At 41.4% G+C, this 22,211-nt stretch overlaps 1 protein-coding gene across 8 annotated transcripts in view; it reads right to left on the bottom strand.

Moving 5' to 3' along the window:
- Window positions 1-21,996, bottom strand: part of PCDH17 (protocadherin 17) — a 106,504-nt gene extending 84,508 nt beyond the window's left edge. For 7 of the 8 annotated variants that reach the window (XM_073346085.2, XM_073346104.2, XM_073346110.2 and 4 more), the window contains exon 1: window positions 16,944-21,996. In XM_073346085.2, coding sequence (XP_073202186.1) covers window positions 16,944-19,556 — 2,613 coding nt within the window. In that variant the 5' untranslated portion in view covers window positions 19,557-21,996. The remainder of the gene's footprint in view (window positions 1-16,943) is intronic. The other variant, XM_073346091.2, reaches the window with a different exon arrangement.
- Window positions 21,997-22,211: the final 215 nt, after the last annotated feature.

Here is a 22,211-nt window from a genome sequence, read left to right as displayed (position 1 = left end):
CAGTGCGATACTTATGAAATATACAGAGGCAGATCTGCATTTTCCCACAGTTCTTTCAGTTGCCTTCTTCTTTAAATTGGTGCCCTTCACCTGCTTCTGGTACTTTAGGAGTTGCTAAAGAGCTTTCAGAATATTTTCCTCTTTTGAAGATTTTCTTCGAGCCAGTCAGAAATTAAACCTTTAATTTTATTTAATTCTTCACTGAAGGCCATGAACTCTACATTTACTTCTGTCTGGGTTACTATTTATTTAGGTTCATGTAACTATTTATTTCAACATTTTAAAGTTGTTATTCATGTACGTTGGTTCATGGATATGATGGTCTATTCTCACGTAGATATAATTACCACGAACTAGCACTAGTTAGAGTCACATCCTCTGTATATGGAAACAGCTGCAGAACTGAAAACTGAAACTACAATGAAGGAACACCAAATTATCGAATCTGATGACATCATATGCCTGTGTGACGTACATCTGCAGTTGTAAAATTTTGTGATGTTGCTTTATTATCTATGACATAAGATAAATAATTTAGGCCTGCACAAATTTAACAAGAGGTTATGTCCTTAAATAAATGTTTGAACCATTACAGTAATGTATCTTCACATAAGCACTGCCTCTCTCCCTGTAATACATTGCCACAGTTGTGGAGGCTTTGAAGCTAGAGCTGCTTGGTAAAGTAGAGAGAGGACAGCTGAAAAGGTATTCTCTGTAAGGAGCCTGGGATTCTGGAATGCCCTCCTGCCCCATTCCAAAATAGCATGGATTTTTGTCAACTTTCAGGGCAGAGCTGCTGGGCCCATTTTTTTCACCTGGGGATGGGAGACTGATGTACAGGCCAATATATGTGATTGTTAATATCTGATTATAAGCAGCTGCTTGATACGAGGGTGAGTTGACTGAACTGGTGGTTTGATTTTATAATTTATTTAAGTGGCAAGGCACTCAGAGCCATCATATGGATGCTTTAATCAAGAATAAATAAATCAATTGATATTGTGGTGTGATGTATAAACCTATTTTTTCCCCATGGATTTTCAATTAATGGGCTGTAAAGGCTCTAAGGAAGCCACTCCAACCTGCTGTGTTTGTGACAATGCCCAAGTCAAAAAAATGCCCATACAATCAGTTGAGAGTAATGAAACAAACAATTCTTTTGTCAAAAAAATCCCAAATCACAACAGCAACAATGAAAAATAAAATCAAACACACACAACACGTGAATGTAAAGAAAATGGACACATTAAGGGTTCCTTAAATTGCTCTCTTTGAACACTAATAAGGCACTAATCCATAACACAGGCTAATGCTGCTCCCTGCAGGTGGACTCATGAGCCCATGTGCAGCCACACTGACTTCAACAAGGGCTCGATTTGGAGGCAAGAGTTCATCTGTGCAGAGCTGTGTACAGGCTATGAGCCTAACCACCCAATCTTGAAAATACCTATGCACACAAGTAACTTTACTCAGGTAAGTAAAGTTCATTAGGACTTGAATAAGACTACTCACATGAGTAACTCCGGTGGATGTTTCAGGATCTGGTCCTGGTGGCCCACAGACATTCCACTCTAAAGAAACATGGAAGTTTGTCTACCATTGTGGACAAAACAAAAAATCCTATTTGAAACCATCAATATTTTCTGCAATCCTAAAGGCAATATGTGGCCCTTCAGTTCACACACTATTACATCAATTTTACTATATGACTCTGAGAATGATCCAGCTATTGTACTAAAACTAAACTTGTTTGTTAAAATCTGGTCAGGGATAAAATAATAACATATATCCCAGTCCTGTTTCTACTGAAGTAAACTTTACTGGCAAAACTCCTATCAGTTTCCCATGCAAGCAGAATTGGGTTCTCACTCCTTGCCTGAGACCTTATATGTCAAGTTTCAATTTGGAGAGAATTTTTTATGGCAGTGCTATAGAGCCCTATTTCTAGAGATTTATAATGGAAGTGCTGACTTAACCTTAACCACAACATTACGAACAGTAATAAGCAGACTATACTAAACTACTAGCAACCTTAAAAATTCACAAGGAACTGACAGACCCTGGCAAGAATTAATCTGCCATTTTCACATATCTGCCCAAGGGAGGTATTGTAATTGCAAAAATTTACTCTTAGACTGCTGAGACGCATAGTAATTATGTTTCTTTTTTTAATAGAAATAGCCACAGGTGGTAACAAATTGGGTTTTAAGATAGGGAACTGGGCACGTATTCTAACCCAAATTACTATGTAATTGTCTTGATTATAAAATACTGTCGAAAACCTATTGCTCAAAATTTAAATCAGAACAAACAGTCTCCTTTAAATGTATTCTCTCCTCCCCTTGCTACTCAGCATGGGTACCCATTTCTTCATTTATTGGAATCAGCAAGACAAACACAACTGCAAGCAATCCATAATAGATCTTTGCCAATACGAGCCAAAATTCCTGCAGCTTGCATTTGTTTAACCGTAGCAGTTTTAACTTCTTGTTTTAATTTCATTCAAGGATAAACAGTAGCCTTACAGATCAGGTCAAGATTTGGAAAGCTAGCCACTAATTATTAGGATTGTTCTGCCAAAAATCAAAGTGCAGGGGATGCGGGGAAGATGCTAGTGTATAATTTTTAAATGAGCTGAACTTAAAAGTTCTATTCAAGATTCTGGAAGCAGAAACACACATTTAAAATTGCTTACTTTACTTCTGAAGAAATCTTTATTTCATGACAGTCACATTATTGTGTTAATGAGATGTATACTGTTGAAGAGACTTCATATATAATGGGTGGTCAATGAATAAATAATAAAGCAAATCCATCCTGTTAGTTTTAGCACTATTCAATATTCTATTCTGCCAGGCCTGCAAAGAAGTTACAGGTGACTTAAACAGATAGAATACATTTATGGACTTACATAAAGAGAGGACTATACTTCAAAAGAAACATAAAACATTTTTCCCCCTTTTCTACACACTGCCTACATAGTTGACTGATTTGTTCCTTACCTTGAAGCTATGGCGATGCAAATTACCGTGTGTTTTTTAATACCTAATGCTGTTAATAGAACCGATTGAGTGCTGATTACTTCACATTCCACATGATTTATACCTCCTCCTCATCATTATTCTCAATACTGAAGGTTGATAGTTGAATACACAGTTTTAAGCAGGATGTTTAACTGCAACTATGCAGTAGAAAGGGAGGCCCTTCCTTCATTACACTTTTGCCCCAGGAAAACATGACAACAGAATCTGCCTCTAAACCTGTTGCTTTCTCCTTTGTTGCAAGAGGGTAAAGACTGACAACATCTTCTCCAGGACTGCTTAACAGTTCTTTACAGGTCATGTAATACATACAAAAAGCCATTAAAAGTGCATTAACTAACATTCTTTTCCATTCAAGCTGCAGATATCTCTTTTTGAAACACATTCCATCCTCTTCTCTACCACACACACACACACACACGCACACTTATTTTGTTTGAAGTGTGGCCTAGATACTGAACCAGTTTCTGAGGTTTTTGTGATTGCCATTTTTAAAGCTTTTAAATCCACTATTTCCCAAGCACTCCAAATTCCACTATATTCTTATTGTAATCTGATCCAGTGAAATGATGAAGAGATCAGTAAAGAACACACTGGGTACTTTACAGCTGTGGCTGGATAATCTTGCTCATGATCATCAAAGCAGGATTGTTTTATGATCTTCAAATCTGCATATCAAATTACACAAGTGTATGCAAAACAGCAAAAACTATCAAATATTCAGTCATCAGGATTATCTCAATAGAGCACTACAGAGTGCAGTTTGAGGGAAAGTGAAATGAACAGCTTTTGCAGCTTGGATTCAATTTTGGAAGATGCCACAGGGAGGGATGCTGATAATAAAGAATCACAAATTCTGGGCCCAATTCTACATATATTGACACACGAGCAACTTCACACACAAGTGATCCCATTTAATTCGATGGATCTATTCCACTGGTGGGCAACCTGCGGCCCGCATGCGGCCTGTCATGGTAATCCGCTGCTGGGCCACCAGTTTGTTTACATTTGCATGGCCGCCTGCAGCTCCCAGTGGCTGGGAACGGCGAACCACGGCCACTGGGAGCTACGGGTGGCCATGCAAATGTAAACAAACTGTCTGGCAGCCCAGCAGAAGATTACCCTGATGAGCCGTGTGCGGCCAATGGGCCGCAGGTTGCCCACCACTGATCTATTCTCATGAGTTAAAACACTTTGCTGAATAAGTATTTTCAGAATCAGGCCTTTTGACCTCTAATACCAGTGCAGTTGTTCTATTTAAGAAGTTGTCATATCTAAGGAGGTTAGTTTTCACAGGTCTTGGAGTTAATCATAAACAGATTAAGGGCATGATCCTGATCCACTAAATTAATGAAAAAACTCTCATAACTTTCAGAGTAGCAGCTGTGTTAGTCTGTATCCGCAAAAAGAAAAGGAGGACTTGTGGCACTTTAGAGACTAACAAATTTATTTGAGTATAAGCTTTGTGCAAGTTGGATCCAAGTGTTTAATTTGGGGTGCAGTAAAAAAGCTATAAAAGACCATTTAAGTTAACAATCTTTGTGTTTTAGAGTTTTATGGCAACTCTCTTCTAAATTAAATGACCTTTGCAGTTTTATACAATTAAACTTCTGGCAGTTATGACAGCTCCTAATGCAATTCTGTGTACTCTTGCTCAGTTTTTATTGAATTGTAGCCACAACAATTCTATCCATAAGTGGTTGCTTAGCAATCAGTAGTGATCCAGGCAGAAATATAATAAGTAAAGATATTGACTGACATACTCTGTGTTTGAGTCACGATGTTCATTGAAAAACAAAAAACACCAAGAATGAAAGTTGAAAACAAAATGTATAAATAAAAGACTAAGTATTATTGCTTTTAGGAACAAATTATTCATTTAAAAACTACAAACTGTGATTCAAGTCAGTTAAATATAAAGATCCTTAGCTATTATTAAAAATACATTAAAATCCTTCAAAATGTTGATGAAGCCATTATTTACCTTTTGTTTTTAATTCAATTGTCAAGTGTGTTCTGAATGGTTTTAAAAACAGTATATATCTACAACGCAAGGAAGAGTTTATAGCTTTGAAGACTTGAAATTGATTTTTAATGCAGCAGCTTTCAAACACTACAAAGGCTGCTCTTCACTGATAAAGACAGTAAACAAGAAATAGTCCTTTAAATGTTCCCTTTAATGTTTTTCTTTAATTAAAAATCAATCAAAAACATTGCAAGTTTTTAAAAATGCTTCAGGTTTTTGACACACAATGTGTTCAAAATAAAATGGAAACTTATGATTTGTTACTTTTGTTTACTTGTGCTATTTTATATTTTCTTTGCTTTGTAAACATTGGTAATCAAGAAATAAAAAAACACATAAAAGTAGTTTATCACTGATCACAGCTATTTTTATTGAATCGAAACATAACAAAAATAAGATAAAACTAGATGTTATAAAGCTACTGAAGCAAAATGCTTTTAATACCTTTAAATTATTTTAATGTATTCCTTTCCTTTAATCAGACCAAAGCCTATTTATGTAGATTAGTTACATCTAGAGTCTCATTTATCCAACCTGTATTTATCCTTTGATCACAAAGCTTGTTAACTTAAATGGTCTTTTATTGTTATGATTCGTTTTCCCATAATTATGCAGTTTAACTGCCTGATTTTTTTTGAATAAATATATGCAAACGCGCCAATCATATTCAGCAGTGTTATGCTAGATGCTCAATGAACTGTAAGAGTCATTTCAATACAATAAAACTGTCTGGAAGTGTTCCAGGGCAAGGATTGCAAATACCAGTAATCATAGTGTCACTGGGACTAGAACAAGCAAATCTAAGTGTGTCATACATATATCAATACATTGTCTGAAACACTGTCTGAAACTAATTTCACATGTCTATCACTGAAAGAATTTACAATTAATCGATAAGATGTGCCATCCACATAGCTGAAATTCTGCATTTATATTTTCTAACAATTCTCTCTTTTTACACTTAAAAGTCTGCTGTCCCATGCATTGAAGACTGTAGCACACAGTCACAGAGCACACTGATGTCATTAAAGCCTTTTGTATTAAAGATAATTTATTTTAAGTAATCAGAGGACATCTCCTTTACTACAATAAATTGACAGTACATCAGCATAGGACTGATTAACTTTAGAGCTGAAAAAAGAGACATCCTCTAACTGAAAGTAAGTGACAGATGAACTGATCTTTATACTGACTGTCCTTTTGCACAGGTAGCAACACTAACTGGTTGAAGCAATTCACCAATAGAAATAGATGCTTCTGTTGTGACCTTAATAAAGCATGAACTGTATGCTGCAGCCTCTGGGATTTATATATAAAATATATTTGTGTTTGGGAAGGTTATATAAAGCACTGCCTAATATCCTAATTAACAGGTGTATATGTATAAATTTGCTTACTCTTCAGTGTAAATACTTAACAGTGGAAATTTTATACAAAATGCTTAATGCTGGCAGAATGCGTGCAATACTGAGTCCCATCACTTCAGAACTACGAGAAAGCCAGATCTACTAGTTTCTCCCTTTTCCTAACTAAAAAAACAAAATGGTCCTTACTCTCAAAAATGATATTTTCTTCCAAAAAGATGTTGCCAGGCTCTCCCTGGAGCATTTTCCTGTCCACGTAAGAAACTGCACTCTCATGAGAGGCAGATTTCACTCATTCCTTATCTTTTGGTACCCTCTCATCACGAATTTTACCACCTCTGTTTGTACAATGTAAGCACTGATATGACTGAAAATATAAAGTCCTCAAGCTACTTTCTGGGGGAAAAAAATATGTCCAAAGTATTCTCTTCCGACCTCCTGACATCAAAATACTGCTTCTGTACTAGTAGAGATAAAAAAGGAACAGTGTTTCTGCTCTGGTCAACAAATCATTGTTTAAAGATCCTTTCATGGAAATTCTTAACTGTTGCACAATATTTTTTCCTTTCATCTAACACAGACAGATACTCCTCAAACCTGAAGAGTTTGTTACCTCCAAAAAGCAACACAGCTATGGGTGTTCTTTTGTTTATTTTCAAGGCTTCTGACAAGTGAAATAGACTGACATGGATTTGTGTAATACTGCCTGAAGGGTTTGGTACAACATTTTTACTTTTGCAACAGAATTAAGGGAAAGAGATGGTTAAGTGTGGCTTTTTTAAAATATAAAGGTGAAAAATTACAAAGTGTCTAAAATTCACTCAGGGGGAGAAAGTGGCTATAAAGAGAAACTGGAGCTTCTTCATATTTTTAAAAAAAAACCTCAAGAACTGATTTAGGGTCCACTTTTGTGATCCTTAATCAAGTAAAACTCCATTCATTTTCATTAATGTTTTGCCTGAGTAGCAACGGCAAGATTTGGTCTATACTTGATTATTTGCAGGTGAGAGCTGCAAATACTTTAAATTTACATAGTGAAAATTTTTCACAGAGCTATATTTACCACATTTTAAAAATAATAGAATATTGTATATATGGTTTAAAACAAATACAAATATTTGTTTATATAATATAATAGCAAAAAGTGTTCTTTATGAATAGTTCAAAGGGAGTCTTAGATATCTCTGACCTTTATATCACTATAATTATTAATTAATTCATTATTACTATATTATTTTCAACTCCAAGCCATAAATTTGGACATTTAAATTATTTTTAAAAAGTTAGATTGAAATCTCCCCAATTCTTCATTAGAAAAGGATTCTGCACCATCGTGCACAGGCTGGTCCCATTATATCTATCTATCTATATATATTATGTATATATGAGCAACTTTCCACATCTGCTATGACAGACGATTTTTATGACTGAGTTCTAAATATAAAGGACCAGAGTCCGCCACCCTTACTCACATTTCATAGAAACCTTAGTAGGAGGCTTGATTTTGCATCATTGAAGTCAATGAAAGTTATACTGTTGTCTAAAATGGAAACTAGATTCCTTGGTGTGAAGTTTGACTGGATTCAATAGGATTATGTGTCGAGTAAAACAGTACTTAATGTAAGGGTGGCAGAATCTGGGCCAAAGTTATTGCTAAACCAAAAGTTAACTCTTCAAGGGATCAGTTGTACAAACTTTATTCATGCTGGTAATCACTTATTCACCTGAGTACTTCCATTGTAATCAATGAGACTACTCATGTTAAGTGACAGGTTTCAGAGTAACAGCCGTGTTAGTCTGTATTCGCAAAAAGAAAAGGAGTACTTGTGGCACCTTAGAGACTAACCAATTTATTAGAGCATAAGCTTTCGTGAGCTACAGCTCACTTCATCAGATGCATATCATGGAAACTGCAGCAGACTTTATATATACACAGAGAATATGAACCAATACCTCCTCCCACCCCACTGTCCTGTTGGTAATAGCTTATCTAAAGTGATCATCAGGTGGGCCATTTCCAGCACAAATCCAGGTTTTCTCACCCTCCACCCCCCCCACACAAATTCACTCTCCTGCTGGTGATAGCCCATCCAAAGTGACAACTCTTTACACAATGTGCATGACAATCAAGTTGGGCTATTTCCTGCACAAATCCAGGTTTTCTCACATCCCCCCTACCCCCATACACACACAAACTCACTCTCCTGCTGGTAATAGCTCATCCAAACTGACCACTCTTCAAGTTTAAATCCAAGTTAAACCAGAACACCTGGGGGGGGGGGTAGGAAAAAACAAGAGGAAACAGGCTACCTTGCATAATGACTTAGCCACTCCAAGTCTCTATTTAAGCCTAAATTAATAGTATCCAATTTGCAAATGAATTCCAATTCAGCAGTTTCTCGCTGGAGTCTGGATTTGAAGTTTTTTTGTTTTAAGATAGCGACCTTCATGTCTGTGATTGCGTGACCAGAGAGATTGAAGTGTTCTCCGACTGGTTTATGAATGTTATAATTCTTGACATCTGATTTGTGTCCATTTATTCTGTTACGTAGAGACTGTCCAGTTTGACCAATGTACATGGCAGAGGGGCATTGCTGGCACATGATGGCATATATCACATTGGTGGATGTGCAGGTGAACGAGCCTCTGATAGTGTGGCTGATGTTATTAGGCCCTGTGATGGTGTCCCCTGAATAGATATGTGGGCACAATTGGCAACGGGCTTTGTTGCAAGGATAAGTTCCTGGGTTAGTGGTTCTGTTGTGTGGTATGTGGTTGTTGGTGAGTATTTGCTTCAGGTTGCGGGGCTGTCTGTAGGCAAGGACTGGCCTGTCTCCCAAGATTTGTGAGAGTGTTGGGTCATCCTTTAGGATAGGTTGTAGATCCTTAATAATGCGTTGGAGGGGTTTTAGTTGGGGGCTACAATACCCACCTGCAGAAGTAAAGAAACAGATTGATAGAGCCAGAAGAGTTCCCAGAAGTTACCTACTACAGGACAGGCCTAACAAAGAAAATAACAGAACGCCACTAGCCGTCACCTTCAGCCCCCAACTAAAACCCCTCCAACGCATTATTAAGGATCTACAACCTATCCTAAAGGATGACCCAACACTCTCACAAATCTTGGGAGACAGGCCAGTCCTTGCCTACAGACAGCCCCGCAACCTGAAGCAAATACTCACCAACAACCACATACCACACAACAGAACCACTAACCCAGGAACTTATCCTTGCAACAAAGCCCGTTGCCAATTGTGCCCACATATCTATTCAGGGGACACCATCACAGGGCCTAATAACATCAGCCACACTATCAGAGGCTCGTTCACCTGCACATCCACCAATGTGATATATGCCATCATGTGCCAGCAATGCCCCTCTGCCATGTACATTGGTCAAACTGGACAGTCTCTACGTAAAAGAATAAATGGACACAAATCAGATGTCAAGAATTATAACATTCATAAACCAGTCGGAGAACACTTCAATCTCTCTGGTCACGCAATCACAGACATGAAGGTCGCTATCTTAAAACAAAAAAACTTCAAATCCAGACTCCAGCGAGAAACTGCTGAATTGGAATTCATTTGCAAATTGGATACTATTAATTTAGGCTTAAATAGAGACTTGGAGTGGCTAAGTCATTATGCAAGGTAGCCTGTTTCCTCTTGTTTTTCCTACCCCCCCCCCCCGGTGTTCTGGTTTAACTTGGATTTAAACTTGAAGAGTGGTCAGTTTGGATGAGCTATTACCAGCAGGAGAGTGAGTTTGTGTGTGTATGGGGGTGGGGGGGATGTGAGAAAACCTGGATTTGTGCAGGAAATAGCCCAACTTGATTGTCATGCACATTGTGTAAAGAGTTGTCACTTTGGATGGGCTATCACCAGCAGGAGAGTGAATTTGTGTGGGGGGGGTGGAGGGTGAGAAAACCTGGATTTGTGCTGGAAATGGCCCACCTGATGATCACTTTAGATAAGCTATTACCAGCAGGACAGTGGGGTGGGAGGAGGTATTGGTTCATATTCTCTGTGTATATATAAAGTCTGCTGCAGTTTCCATGATATGCATCTGATGAAGTGAGCTGTAGCTCACGAAAGCTTATGCTCTAATAAATTGGTTAGTCTCTAAGGTGCCACAAGTACTCCTTTTCTTCCTGTTAAGTGGTCACCAACATGAGCAAAGCTTCAACAACTATGCAGCACATAACAGTCAATGGGAGTTTTACCCAAATAAGGACTGAAGGATCTCGCCCTTAGTCACTTATTTTAACTGCACTAACTTTTTTCAGCTTGTCTATGTCTCTGTTAACAGAAAACAAGTCATACAGAGCCCTTGATCTTCTTAACCAACTAGCTAATGAGAATTTTTATTTTGGAGGCATTGTTGTTGTTCCCTACTCCCAGTATCTGCATTTTCTCCTCCTGACTCGTAATTTGTCTCTCCCTTTGGTATTTTGTATTGTTTAACTCTGTAATGTTTAAACCCACAAATCATTTTGGAGTATAGGGCCTTAGATTGATCTCACTTATACCTGCATGGATCAGGCTTAACTACAGTGAAGTCAACGGAGTAACACTAGTGTAAAATGTAGGAGAAAGGAAGATCAGAATCAGGCCCACAGGGTCTATGACAGACATGGTACAAAAGAGGGGGAGCCTGATCCTGCAGCCATAACCCACATTAGTAATCCCAGTGGATACTATGTGGGATATGGTTGCAAGATCAGGCCATAAAGTACATGTATTTTATGTAATGGTGTTATATTCAAATAGAGTATCTGTTGGGCAGAAAGGAAATATTTATTGTTGTGCAAATATAAAGAAAATGTCCAATCCTGCAGTTCTTACGCTGGCAATACTTGCATTGAAATTAATACACTATGAAAAATAGGCCTAGAAGCTTTAGAAATGTGTATACTGTAATTATACTCAGTGCAATATATATTTACAAATCTCAAACATTTAATAGGGCTAATTTACATTATACCTAATTTAAACATACACATTATAAAAACTATTGTAATACCTCTCAGCCAGATAGCTCTGACATGAGATCAGATGTTAGTCTGGTAGTTTTTTATTTGAGTTTAGAAAATACAGTTGGTAAATCCAAATGCCTGGGAAATATAATGTCCAAACTGCAAGCCTGCAATTGTGCAGAACTTCCACTGACTTCTCCTACATTCTCCTCTCAATACATGTCCTAAACTTCCACTAGCTCTATTAGAAAAATTAGCTTCTGCATCAGACGAAGAATATTCCCCCTTTGCAAAGGATATAAAAACCAAACATAATGTGAGTCTTTTGAGATTGGAGTTCTGAATTCTGGGAATGAATGCAATTTGTTTTTTAATTATTTCAGTTCTCCTGATATTACAGTGTCAGCATGTTTCATTCTGCAACACTGCACACTGAAGTTTCTTAAAGCAAACAATAGAACAATAGTATATTTGAAGACATAACAGCATGAATACAGCTTACAGAGTTTTTTTTCCCCTTGAAGTCTATTTCTTCTCAGATACTACTAGACACCTGGTGATGAGGTTGCATTGGGATTTAACAGTAATCTGTTGACACATCGGAAACATCAGGTGCCTGGAAGTATTAAGAATGATCTGCACTTTATCTTAAAATGTTACAGGACTGCCTACTGCAGCTACTGTGGTGACTCCCAGCTTGATAGTTCCTTGTAAAATGGTATCTTTCTTTTCTTCGTCTTCTTCTTCTTTTTTTTTCTATTCAATAAAATCTGTGACCACAGTTTCCACATTCTGTCTCACTTGATATATGTACAAATCTCTCCACACTGCATCCCAAGTATAATAATAAATATTCTCTATGATCATCAACACTCCTTGCATATGTAGATAGTTTTCTACACTACTGTCATGTCACTTTAAAGAATCTATTTCTGCTGGTTTCCCTTTATCCATCCACTCTTTCATCTACTGGAAACTTGAAGAAAAAGAAATTGTGGCTTGTTTGCCAGCAGAACTATTTGCCTGTTTCCTGTTAGCATGAATTGCTTACACACTTAACTACAGAACTTTTTGATAGGGCTGAATATGAACGCATGTACTTGTAGAATACAGCGCAAAGTCCCATTTGTTACAAGATTAAGGGCTTGGATGGAAGTTTGATTTAATCTGACCATGAAATTTACACTTTTTTTCCTCTATGTGAATCATTTAAAATTTTGGTTTGTAAATACATTTTGTCTGTGTATATAAACACACACCGGTACATTTATGTCTAAACATATTTATGCTAAATTATTCTTTAAAACTACTATTCTTTATTAGAGGATGTATACACTGTGCTGGTTGAATTGTTAAGTAACAATAAGATGTGTTTGTGCACAGTAGGTGTCTTAACTATGTATGACTAGTAAAGTAATAGTCTTTATATGTTATCCTGTCAACTGATTAATCTATTGAATAAACATGGCCTGATTTTCAGAGTTGCTGAACACCTGCAATTCTCTTAGAAATCAATGGGTGCTGAGTTCTCAGTGCTGCTGAATATCGATCCAAAATTTTTCATATACATAATACAGGAAATCTGAAGATTTTCATAATTATGGTACAAAACCCCACTAATTCACATTAGTTACTTATAAACCCATTGCAAATACTGAAATTTACTCACAAATTAGTGAGTAAAAGGACAGTTAAAACATAAAAGATAATGAATTGCAAAATGTACTTAAATTGGGAGAAAATTATGCTACCTCATTCATACTGAGCAGTACTTTGCATGGCAAGTATTCTCATTGGGCCAGATTCTAAGTAGTACCTTTTTCCAGGTATCCATCAACTCTGATGGGATTATAGGTGAGATATGATGCTATGCACATGGATAAGGATATCACAATCTGACCTATTGACTTTAGTCTGGGAATAACTTCAGAGTACAAAGGTAAGAAAGGGAAAATCTGGCCCTTATTGATTAGACAACTGTAGTCTCTACTTAATTATTTATACATTTTTGGTAGTGTATGTGATGTAATATAATGTAGTATATTTTGTAAACATACAAAATCTTATTAGAACCTCACGAGAGAACTCTATTAAATCCTTGCTGAGAAACAGGAAGAGAAAGAGAGCTGTTCTGTTGTGTAAATTAGAAAGTAGGAGATTAATGTGGTTCCACCATACATATGTATTAAAAAAACTAAACTGAATATTCACTAGAGAAAATACTTATAAAATAGCTTAGCTTTCACCTACTTGAAGCAATGAGCAAATTGTGCATTTTTCACTAGTTAATGAAGGTGGACAATAACCCTGATAAAAGAAAAGGAGTACTTGTGGCACCTTAGAGACTAACCAATTTATTTGAGCATAAGCTTTCGTGAGCTACAGCTCACTTCATCGGATGCATAAAGTGGAAAATGCAGTGAGGATGTTTTATACACACAGACCATGAAAAAATGGGTGTTTATCACTTCAAAAGGTTTTCTCTCCCCCCACCCCACTCTCCTGCTGGTAATAGCTTATCTAAAGTGATCACTCTCCTTACAATGTGTATGATAATCAAGGTGGGCCATTTCCAGCACAAATCCAGGGTTTAACAAGAACGTCTGAGAAACCCTGATGTTTAGAAACTAGTTCTTCCTTTTACTGGCTACCTCTTTTGCTTCCTCACAGCATAGGTTATTTTCCTAGAAGTAGATATTCTACTAGGGAGAGAGCCTGATCCTCCACTCTTTGCTCATGGAAAACTCCCACTGACTCCAATGAGAGCTTCACTGAAGTGCAGAATCAGACCCAAAGTAGCATGTGCTTCCTGATTTTAAATGCAGAGTTTATATATAATACTTAATTTGGGGATGGGGAGAGAAAGAAGGCAAGAAAATATAAAATTTCATTTCTGTGGCATGTAAAATCTGTAGCCTTTGGTGAAGACATGCAATTTTTTCCACAGAGTTCTCTTAATACAAACTCCTGATACTATAAACTTGGGCCTATCCTGAACAAGGCCCAACAACTACGTCAAACTGCATATTTGTTTTATGATTATATTGTGACTATTAAATTCAGGTCCACTTGTGACCTAAACTAAATTTGATCCAGCTTTCCATAAACGAAAGATGAGTGTTTCTTAGCTCACTAGCTGCATCACCTTGCTCCAAAATACTGTGTGCCGATACTCAGGAAAACAGAAAGTTAAATATTAGGTATACAGGTTCATGCTATCAGGAATTACGGTTAAGATTTTCCACAGTCATCACAGCAAAACTTTCACAGAAACCACAACACACCTTTTTTTACGAGAGGAAATTCCTCTTTCAGTTTTATATAAATCTAAAAAAAAAATCATGACTGATATGATACAGTGAACACTTTAAAAAAGGAATAATATTTACGACTGAGATCTTACACTACAGTTGAATCTTTACTATTGGGTAGCATCAATACATGTATTAATTGCTTTATATAAACATTACATGGTTGCAAGAGAATATAATTTTCTATGTTTTAGAAAGTATTACACTTGTCACTTGGAAAAAAAAAGAATTTTTGTATTTTAACAACTTCATTTTATAGTAAAAAAAAATTACATGACTTAAACAAGAGTCATTGAAAGTTATTTGTCTTTTAAAGCATGAATTATATTCAAATTATTTTCAGTATTGCCCTAACCTAATATTGCTCCTGAAGTGTCACTTTTTGTTAAAATTAATTTCTGATTTTGAATATTACTCAACCACCTAATTGATAGTAACACAAATTCATGATAAGCATAAAATGAAATTGTTTCTGTGACACAACTCAACAGTGGGTTGAGGAATAGTTTGCAGTGACCTTGTACACATGGCATTTTTTCTGCAGTTATTAAAATATAGAGCTATAGTAGATCAATTATTGGCTACCTCCCTTGAGAATATTAGATGCCACTGGAAACTAGTAAATTTGGTGTTCACAAAACTGCATCATATGAAGCCTCAAATGCATTACGAATTTCTTTTTGATATATTAAGTGTCTACAGTGCAACTTTTTCTCATTAGCTGGCAACATAAAATGAGTCTGTGTCACTTTTGATACACTCAGCTCATTCCCCTATGACTCAGAACAGCATATTAGGAGAACCACAGGACAAAACAGATATGACACTTCAGATATATTTAATAGTCATTACCCAGAGCCTGCATTCAATGAAAACTCTAAAAATTTCTTTGGAGCATACCTGTAACATTTGAACATTAAGCCACACTAATCAAGGAATACTTTAAATTAGATCAATTAGGGCCAGATTCTGCCCTCAATTTCATGGTATAAGCCCACTGCTCCAGAAACATCTTCTGTGTTTGAACTTCAAACCGCACACTATGTATTAAGTTGTTCTGTTAATTAAACATTAAACTCAATCCAATGGCCCAAATTCTGCCACCACTGACATACATGAAAGTCAATGGGTGATGAGTGTTACTGAAGGCAGAATGTGGCCCACTACTGCATTTTTCAAAAATGAGCTTTGATAAAAAAACAACAGAGCATGCAAGTCTTTCACTATAAAGCAATAGTCAATACTGATTCAGGCTACTGGAAATCTGACTAGTCATTCTGTTGATTTACAATAGGATTTGAGGTTTGTTAACATTGGGGAGGGAAGAAGGAACTATCACTTACATTTTAATCTAGTTAACTAAGCGAACTTTCCAAGACTGAAAGTTTTATTGTTTTCAGAGAAGAAAAAGAAGTAATGGGGCCCCAAATTATACTGTTCTGTGTCAAAGATAAAAAATATATGTATATATGGTCAAAAAAGGAAAATAAAAAAATTAAAAGCATACATTTTGGAAATAGTCCATATTACATACAGGATTGGAAGGCTATATTCACTGTTGCAATAGATTTCCTCGGGAAAAAAAAGTGTGTCCTTAGTGTGTACAGTTTCTGCAATGTCCTGTTGGTTACAGCAGCAGACATAACTTCTTCAAATATCCCACCCCATCTCCGCCCCAAACAAAAGTTCAGTGAAACCTGTGGAAGAGACAACCTTTAATAGTTGTTTGCAGTGTTGTTGTAGCCATGTTGGTCCCAGGTTATGAGAGAGACAAGGTGGGTGAGTTTGCCTTTCCCAGACTTGAAGAAGAGCTCTGTGTAGCTTGAAAGATTGTCTTCTTCACCCACAGAAGCTGGTCCAATATAAGATATTACCTCACCTACCTGGTCTCTCTCACCTTTATTAGGCAGTTCCTGTTTTAGGAGACTACCCCCAAAGTATACCAAACATATTAAGCTTGACTGTGTTCTCACATAGACCAGCTTTAGACTGGTGTAACTCCATTTATGTCAGTGGAATAACTTTTGATTTACACTGGTGACACCAGCATGAGAACAGAATCAGATCCCTCAAGTATGATCTGCACACCTTTATTTTAATAAGTCCACCTCCCTGAAGTGACTGATTTTTGTTGGTGCCTTACAACAGGTTTCACTGCAGACAAACTGTAAAGTTTAAACCAGAGTCTAAAGTGAGGTCCAGGTTATTCTAAAAGTCTCCTACCTGAATTATGGACATCCGGCTCGGGGGAGCCTCGCTGGCGTTAGTTCCTTGCCCTGTGAAGCTGGTATGGCAGCCCACATGTCCCTGGGGCACAGTCAGGTTGTTGGAGGCGGGTTTCAGATACATCACCTCGGACCTGGGTGAGCTGAGGGGCAGACGGGTCTGGTAGTCAAAGTACATGGGTGAGGTGGCCAAGGATGGGCTGCTCACTACGTTCATGACATTGAGGGGGCCCCTGCTGTCCTCCCCCTCACTGGGCACCAGCATGATGTCATTCTTACTGATCTTCTTCTTCTTGCCCTTACCCCCGCCACCGCTGCCTCCTCCTCCTCCCCCGCTGCTGCCGCCCCCTCCTCCCAGCTGGGGATGGCTGTACTCGGCGATGCGGCAATTGTAGGTGCGGATCTCCTTGTTCTCCCGCTTGCACTTCACAGCAATGGTGATCATGGCAGCTAGTAGGATGATGGAGACGGTACTCAAGGTCACAATCAAGGGCAGCGACAGGTCCCAGTGTGGTCGCCGATGCTGCTCACCATTCACCTGTGGCTCACCAGCTTCGGGCAGTGGTCCAGCCAAGGCCCTGACAATCAGCTTAGCCACGGCTGAGAGGCTGGGCTTGCCATGGTCACTGACCTTGACCACCAATTCAGCCACGGGACTGAGTTCTTCCCAGTATGGATGCAAAGTGCGTATCTCACCACTGGTGGGGTCCATCTCAAAGAGGTGCTCCTCATTGCCTTCGACAATCTCGTACGTGAGGCGTCCGCTCTCCCCAAAGTCACTGTCCAGGGCATGCACGGTGCCCACGGGGTAGCCCACGCCAGCGTTGCGTGGCACCTGGAGCTCCGCAGTGTCATTGATGAGGGCAGGCAGAACAATGAGGGGCGCGTTGTCATTGACGTCGAGCACCGTGACACGCACTGTGGCGTTGCTCTCACGATGGGGCGAGCCTGAGTCCTTGGCCAGCACGCGGAACTCAAAGTGCTTGGTTTGCTCGTAGTTGAAGCTCCGCAGGGCATAGATGGCGCCATTGGTGGGGTTGACGGAGACGTAGGTGTAGATGGAGACGTCGCCCACGTGCCCGGGCAGGATGGAGTAGGACACAGTCCCATTCTGGCCCAGGTCTGGGTCCTGGGCCAGCACGGAGCCCAGGTACTCGCCAGGGATGTTGTTCTCAGGCACCTGCAGCACGTAGAGGCTCTTGCTGAAGCGGGGCGGGTTGTCGTTCTCGTCCAGGATCCGCACCGAGAAGGACTTGGTAGAGTTGAGCGGGGGGCTGCCCCCGTCCCGGGCCAGGATGGTCACGTTGTACTCGTCCTGCGCCTCGCGGTCCAGCGGCCGGTCGGTCACCACCGTGTAGAAGTTGTCGGAGTTCTCCTCCAGGGCGAAGGGCACAGCGCCCGCCCCGCCGCCGCCCAGCACCCGGCACTGCAGCTGCCCGTTCTTGCCGGAGTCGCGGTCGGTGACCCGCACCAGGGCGATGACGGTGCCCGGCGGGGCGGCCTCGCTGAGCGCCCCCTGGCGGACGGAGACGAAGCCGATGGCGGGCGCGTTGTCGTTGCGGTCGATGAGGCGCACGGTGACCTTGCAGTGGGCGGGGATGGGGTTGGGCCCCAGGTCGCGGGCCTGCACGTCGATCTCGATGAGGCCGCTCTCCTCGTAGTCCAGGTTGCTCTTGACGCGGATGAGGCCGCTCTGCGGGTCGATGCTGAAGAGGTCGCGGACGCGCTCGGGCGCGTAGCCGCTGAAGGAGTACAGCACCTCGCCGTTGGTGCCCTCGTCCGCGTCGGTGGCGTTGAGGTCGATGACGGCGGTGCCCAGCGGCGCGTTCTCCGGCAGCTCCACCACGTACGAGGCCGCCTCGAAGACGGGGCTGTTGTCGTTGGAGTCGATGAGGCGCACGTTGAGCTGCACCGTGCCCGAGCGGGGCGGGTCGCCGCCGTCCAGCGCCGTCAGCACCAGCGTGTGGTGGCTCTGCTCCTCGCGGTCCAGCGGCTTCTGGATCACCAGCTCCGGGAACTTGGTGCCGTCGCCCCGCGACTTGACGTCCAGCGAGAAGAGGCCGTAGTCGTCGCGGGTGAGCAGGTACGTGCGCAGCCCGTTGTCGCCGGCGTCCGGGTCGTGGGCGCTGGTGAGGGGGAAGCGGGTGCCCGGCGCCGCGTTCTCCGAGATGTCCATGTCCACCTGGTCGGAGGGGAAGGCGGGCGCGTTGTCGTTCAGGTCCTGGATCTCCACCTTGATCATGCAGATCTCCTGGTCGTTGGCGAAGACCTCCAGCGAGAGCTGGCACTTGGCGCTGCGGCGGCACAGCGCCTCGCGGTCGATGCGCTGCTTGGTGTAGAGCAGCCCGCTCTCGCCGTCCACGTCCAGCAGGTGCGGCGCCGAGTTCTCCAGCACGCGGAACGTCGACTTGGCTCCCCGGCCGCCTCCCCGCTCCGCCGGCGGCGGCGGCGCCGGCGCCGGCCCGCCCGCCCCCGCTTGCAGCCGGGCATCCCTGCCGATGTTCCCGATCACCGTGCCCGCCCCCTGCTCCTCCGGCACCGAATAATTCAGGTTCTTCAGAGTCAGGGCAGGAGCCCAGCAGAAGAAGAAGCAACAAATGGAAAGGTACATCCCCGAGCCAGGGGGTGGTGGCAGCTGCGGCAGCACCGGGGTGGCCCCTGCCCCCTCTTCCTCCGCCGCCTTCTTCCCGCTCCCTTCTTCCGTTCCCGCTCCCCACCCCTGTGTTTTAAGTTGCTGAACCTGTTGCTCTAAAACATCTGCAGAGACACAGGATGCGGGGCAGCAAATGGAGCATGTAGCTCGCAGGGAGGGGCGAGAGAGCGAGAGAAAAGCAGCCTCAAATCAAGCGCTTCTGCGGCCACACAATCCCCGCACAGTTACTTAGGCTGCCCAACTTCAGCTGGAGAAGGAGGAGGAGGAGAATAAAAATATACCTTTTTCTTTAGACGGATCCGAATGGTTGTTTGATTTTTTTCCCCTTTAATATCCGCCGATTTACAAAGAGTATAAAAAATGATCGGTGGCAGTGGTGGTTTTCCAGATCAGTCCAAGAAATTAAAAAATATATATATAGAAAAAGGAGTTGGCTGTTGGGAAGCAGGACCGTAAACAGAAAACGCTTATTTGCTACTCATTGCTTGTGATGCGACTGATGGAGTGGAGGGTGGGTAGGAGGGGGAGATAGCGGGGGAGGGGGGTAAAAAGAGTCTCTCGCCTGTGTAGAAGCCCGCTCCGTGTGCAGTGAGAGGCAGTGAAATGTCTGATTGCACCGCGGGGTTGTTGGTTTTCAGGGAGTGTTTTGCTGCATTTAGAGATCTAATCTTGCATTGCTTGCGGCGGAGAACTGCATCTCGCTGCCATCGGTATTTCCCCCTCGCCGGCTCCTCCACGCTCACTCTTTCCTTGCCGAACAACAAAAAGAGGGGAGGGAAATTGCAGTGTGAAAACTAGTGTCCGGATTTGTAGTTTCCTTTCTCTACCCGCGCCACTAGCCTCCCTCTCTTCTTTTCTTTTCTTTTTTTTTTTGGGGGGGGGGGGATTAAGAAACCCACCAGCTGCTCGTCACCACTAGCGATAGATGTGGGTTTTTTTTGGTTTTGTTTTGTTTTAAATCACAGGCTGTGCTCAATCAAATGCACACTTGGGTTTCTTTAAGACAGGCCAGTAGCCGCCGCCACCACCACATCCTCTCTCTCTCACTCACACTGCGTGTGTGTGTGTGTCTGTGGAGCCGCACTTTTCGATGCAGTTTAATTCCAGTTTGCTTTTCTCTCTACTCGAGAGGAAATCAACAGGCAACCCATGGCTGGATGCACTGATTTAAAAAAAGAGGGCGAGGAGGAACAAAAAAATAAAAGCAACCCACCACACACACACTCTCTTAGTCTCTCGCTAAAAGGGAAACAGTCTCTGCATTCACAAGGCTGAGCTGTCAAGTGCCTCTCTTTTCTTTCTATTCAGCATCTCCTTCCAATGACACTGCCTCCTAGTCCTCTTCATTTAGGGGAGGGGGAATCTTGGCGATGAATAAAAGAGGCAAATATTTTGATCGACAATTCTTTTGGAATAAAACAAATACAATTCAGTGTTTGGTGTGATGCATTTTGCAGTCTTTTCAAGCTGTAATAGTCTTTCTGTGCATCTTGGTGTATGGGGAAAGAGCGGCTGCAATGCCAGATGCGTTCACCAGGGATGATTTACCTCCCCAGTGATATTATGTATAGGTATATATGGGGGGAGTGTTAAATTTTATTTCAGGTTCTTTTAACAGCCGAAAAGAAATGATTGACACATCCAGAAATGCAGGTGTTTCAATCTGCTGGATGAGTCAGATCCAGCAGAACAAATCACATTCACTATCGCCTCATGTTCCTCCCTTCACAGACATTAGTTGCAGCTTCTTCCTAACGCTTTTCTGACTCACGCTATAGACAGAGAAATCAGATTCATGTTTTGAAGGAAAAAAGAGAGAGGGGAAGAAAGAGGAGGGTGTCGGATCCAGCTGCACTTTTACTATACCTCTTTCTCCGGGAGACTGGGGATCAGGAAAACAAGGCTGTTATCCACTCACGGGCACAGAGGCGCGTCTGTCTCCTGCTTTGCTGAGTGTTTTTTAGCCACCTTTCCTCAGTGTTATGTGTGAAACACCCAGAGATCTTGCACATTAACGGGGGGGGAAAGCACAGGTTCCCATTGAAATGCCCACAGCTCTAGTTCCAAGTCTCAGTTCTGTGCTGTTTTTTTCTCCTTTATTTGAGTCCGGAGCCACTGTACATAGTTAATTCTGCAGTCTGTTGTAGAGGGATTTTTAAAAATTCTTCTCTCGGTCTCATTGAAGGGTGGCACCTTTCAGTAAGGCATTAGCCAACGTTAACCAGACCGTATGCAAAAGAGATGTCGATTTCAGAGAAAACAGATCCACAGTACAAGCCGTCCGTAGGTAAGTGGAGATTTGCGAAAATTCAACAGTTGGAACACTGTCTCTTATAGCTCCCCCCCTCCCTTACTGCAGCATTTGCTGGGTTCTCAGCCCCATCGCTCTCTCCCAGTGCCTCTTGCCGACTGACTCTATTCACCTCACGCCGCTGCTTAAACATTGATACTGATTCCCTGCCAGCCAATCCGTGCTGAGGAAAAGAACCTGCCTCCGAACCTGGCCGCCAATGAGAATCAGTGGAAAGGCTTGGGGAGGCGGTGCTTGAATCCCCAGTGCTTTGGTGTCATTGATTAGATCGGTTAGATTGGAGACTAACAATGTGAGAAGGG

This window comes from Lepidochelys kempii, chromosome 1 (genome assembly GCF_965140285.1).
Source record: "Lepidochelys kempii isolate rLepKem1 chromosome 1, rLepKem1.hap1, whole genome shotgun sequence".
Classification (NCBI taxonomy): domain Eukaryota; kingdom Metazoa; phylum Chordata; order Testudines; family Cheloniidae; genus Lepidochelys; species Lepidochelys kempii.
This window is presented reverse-complemented; position numbering and strand designations above follow the sequence as displayed.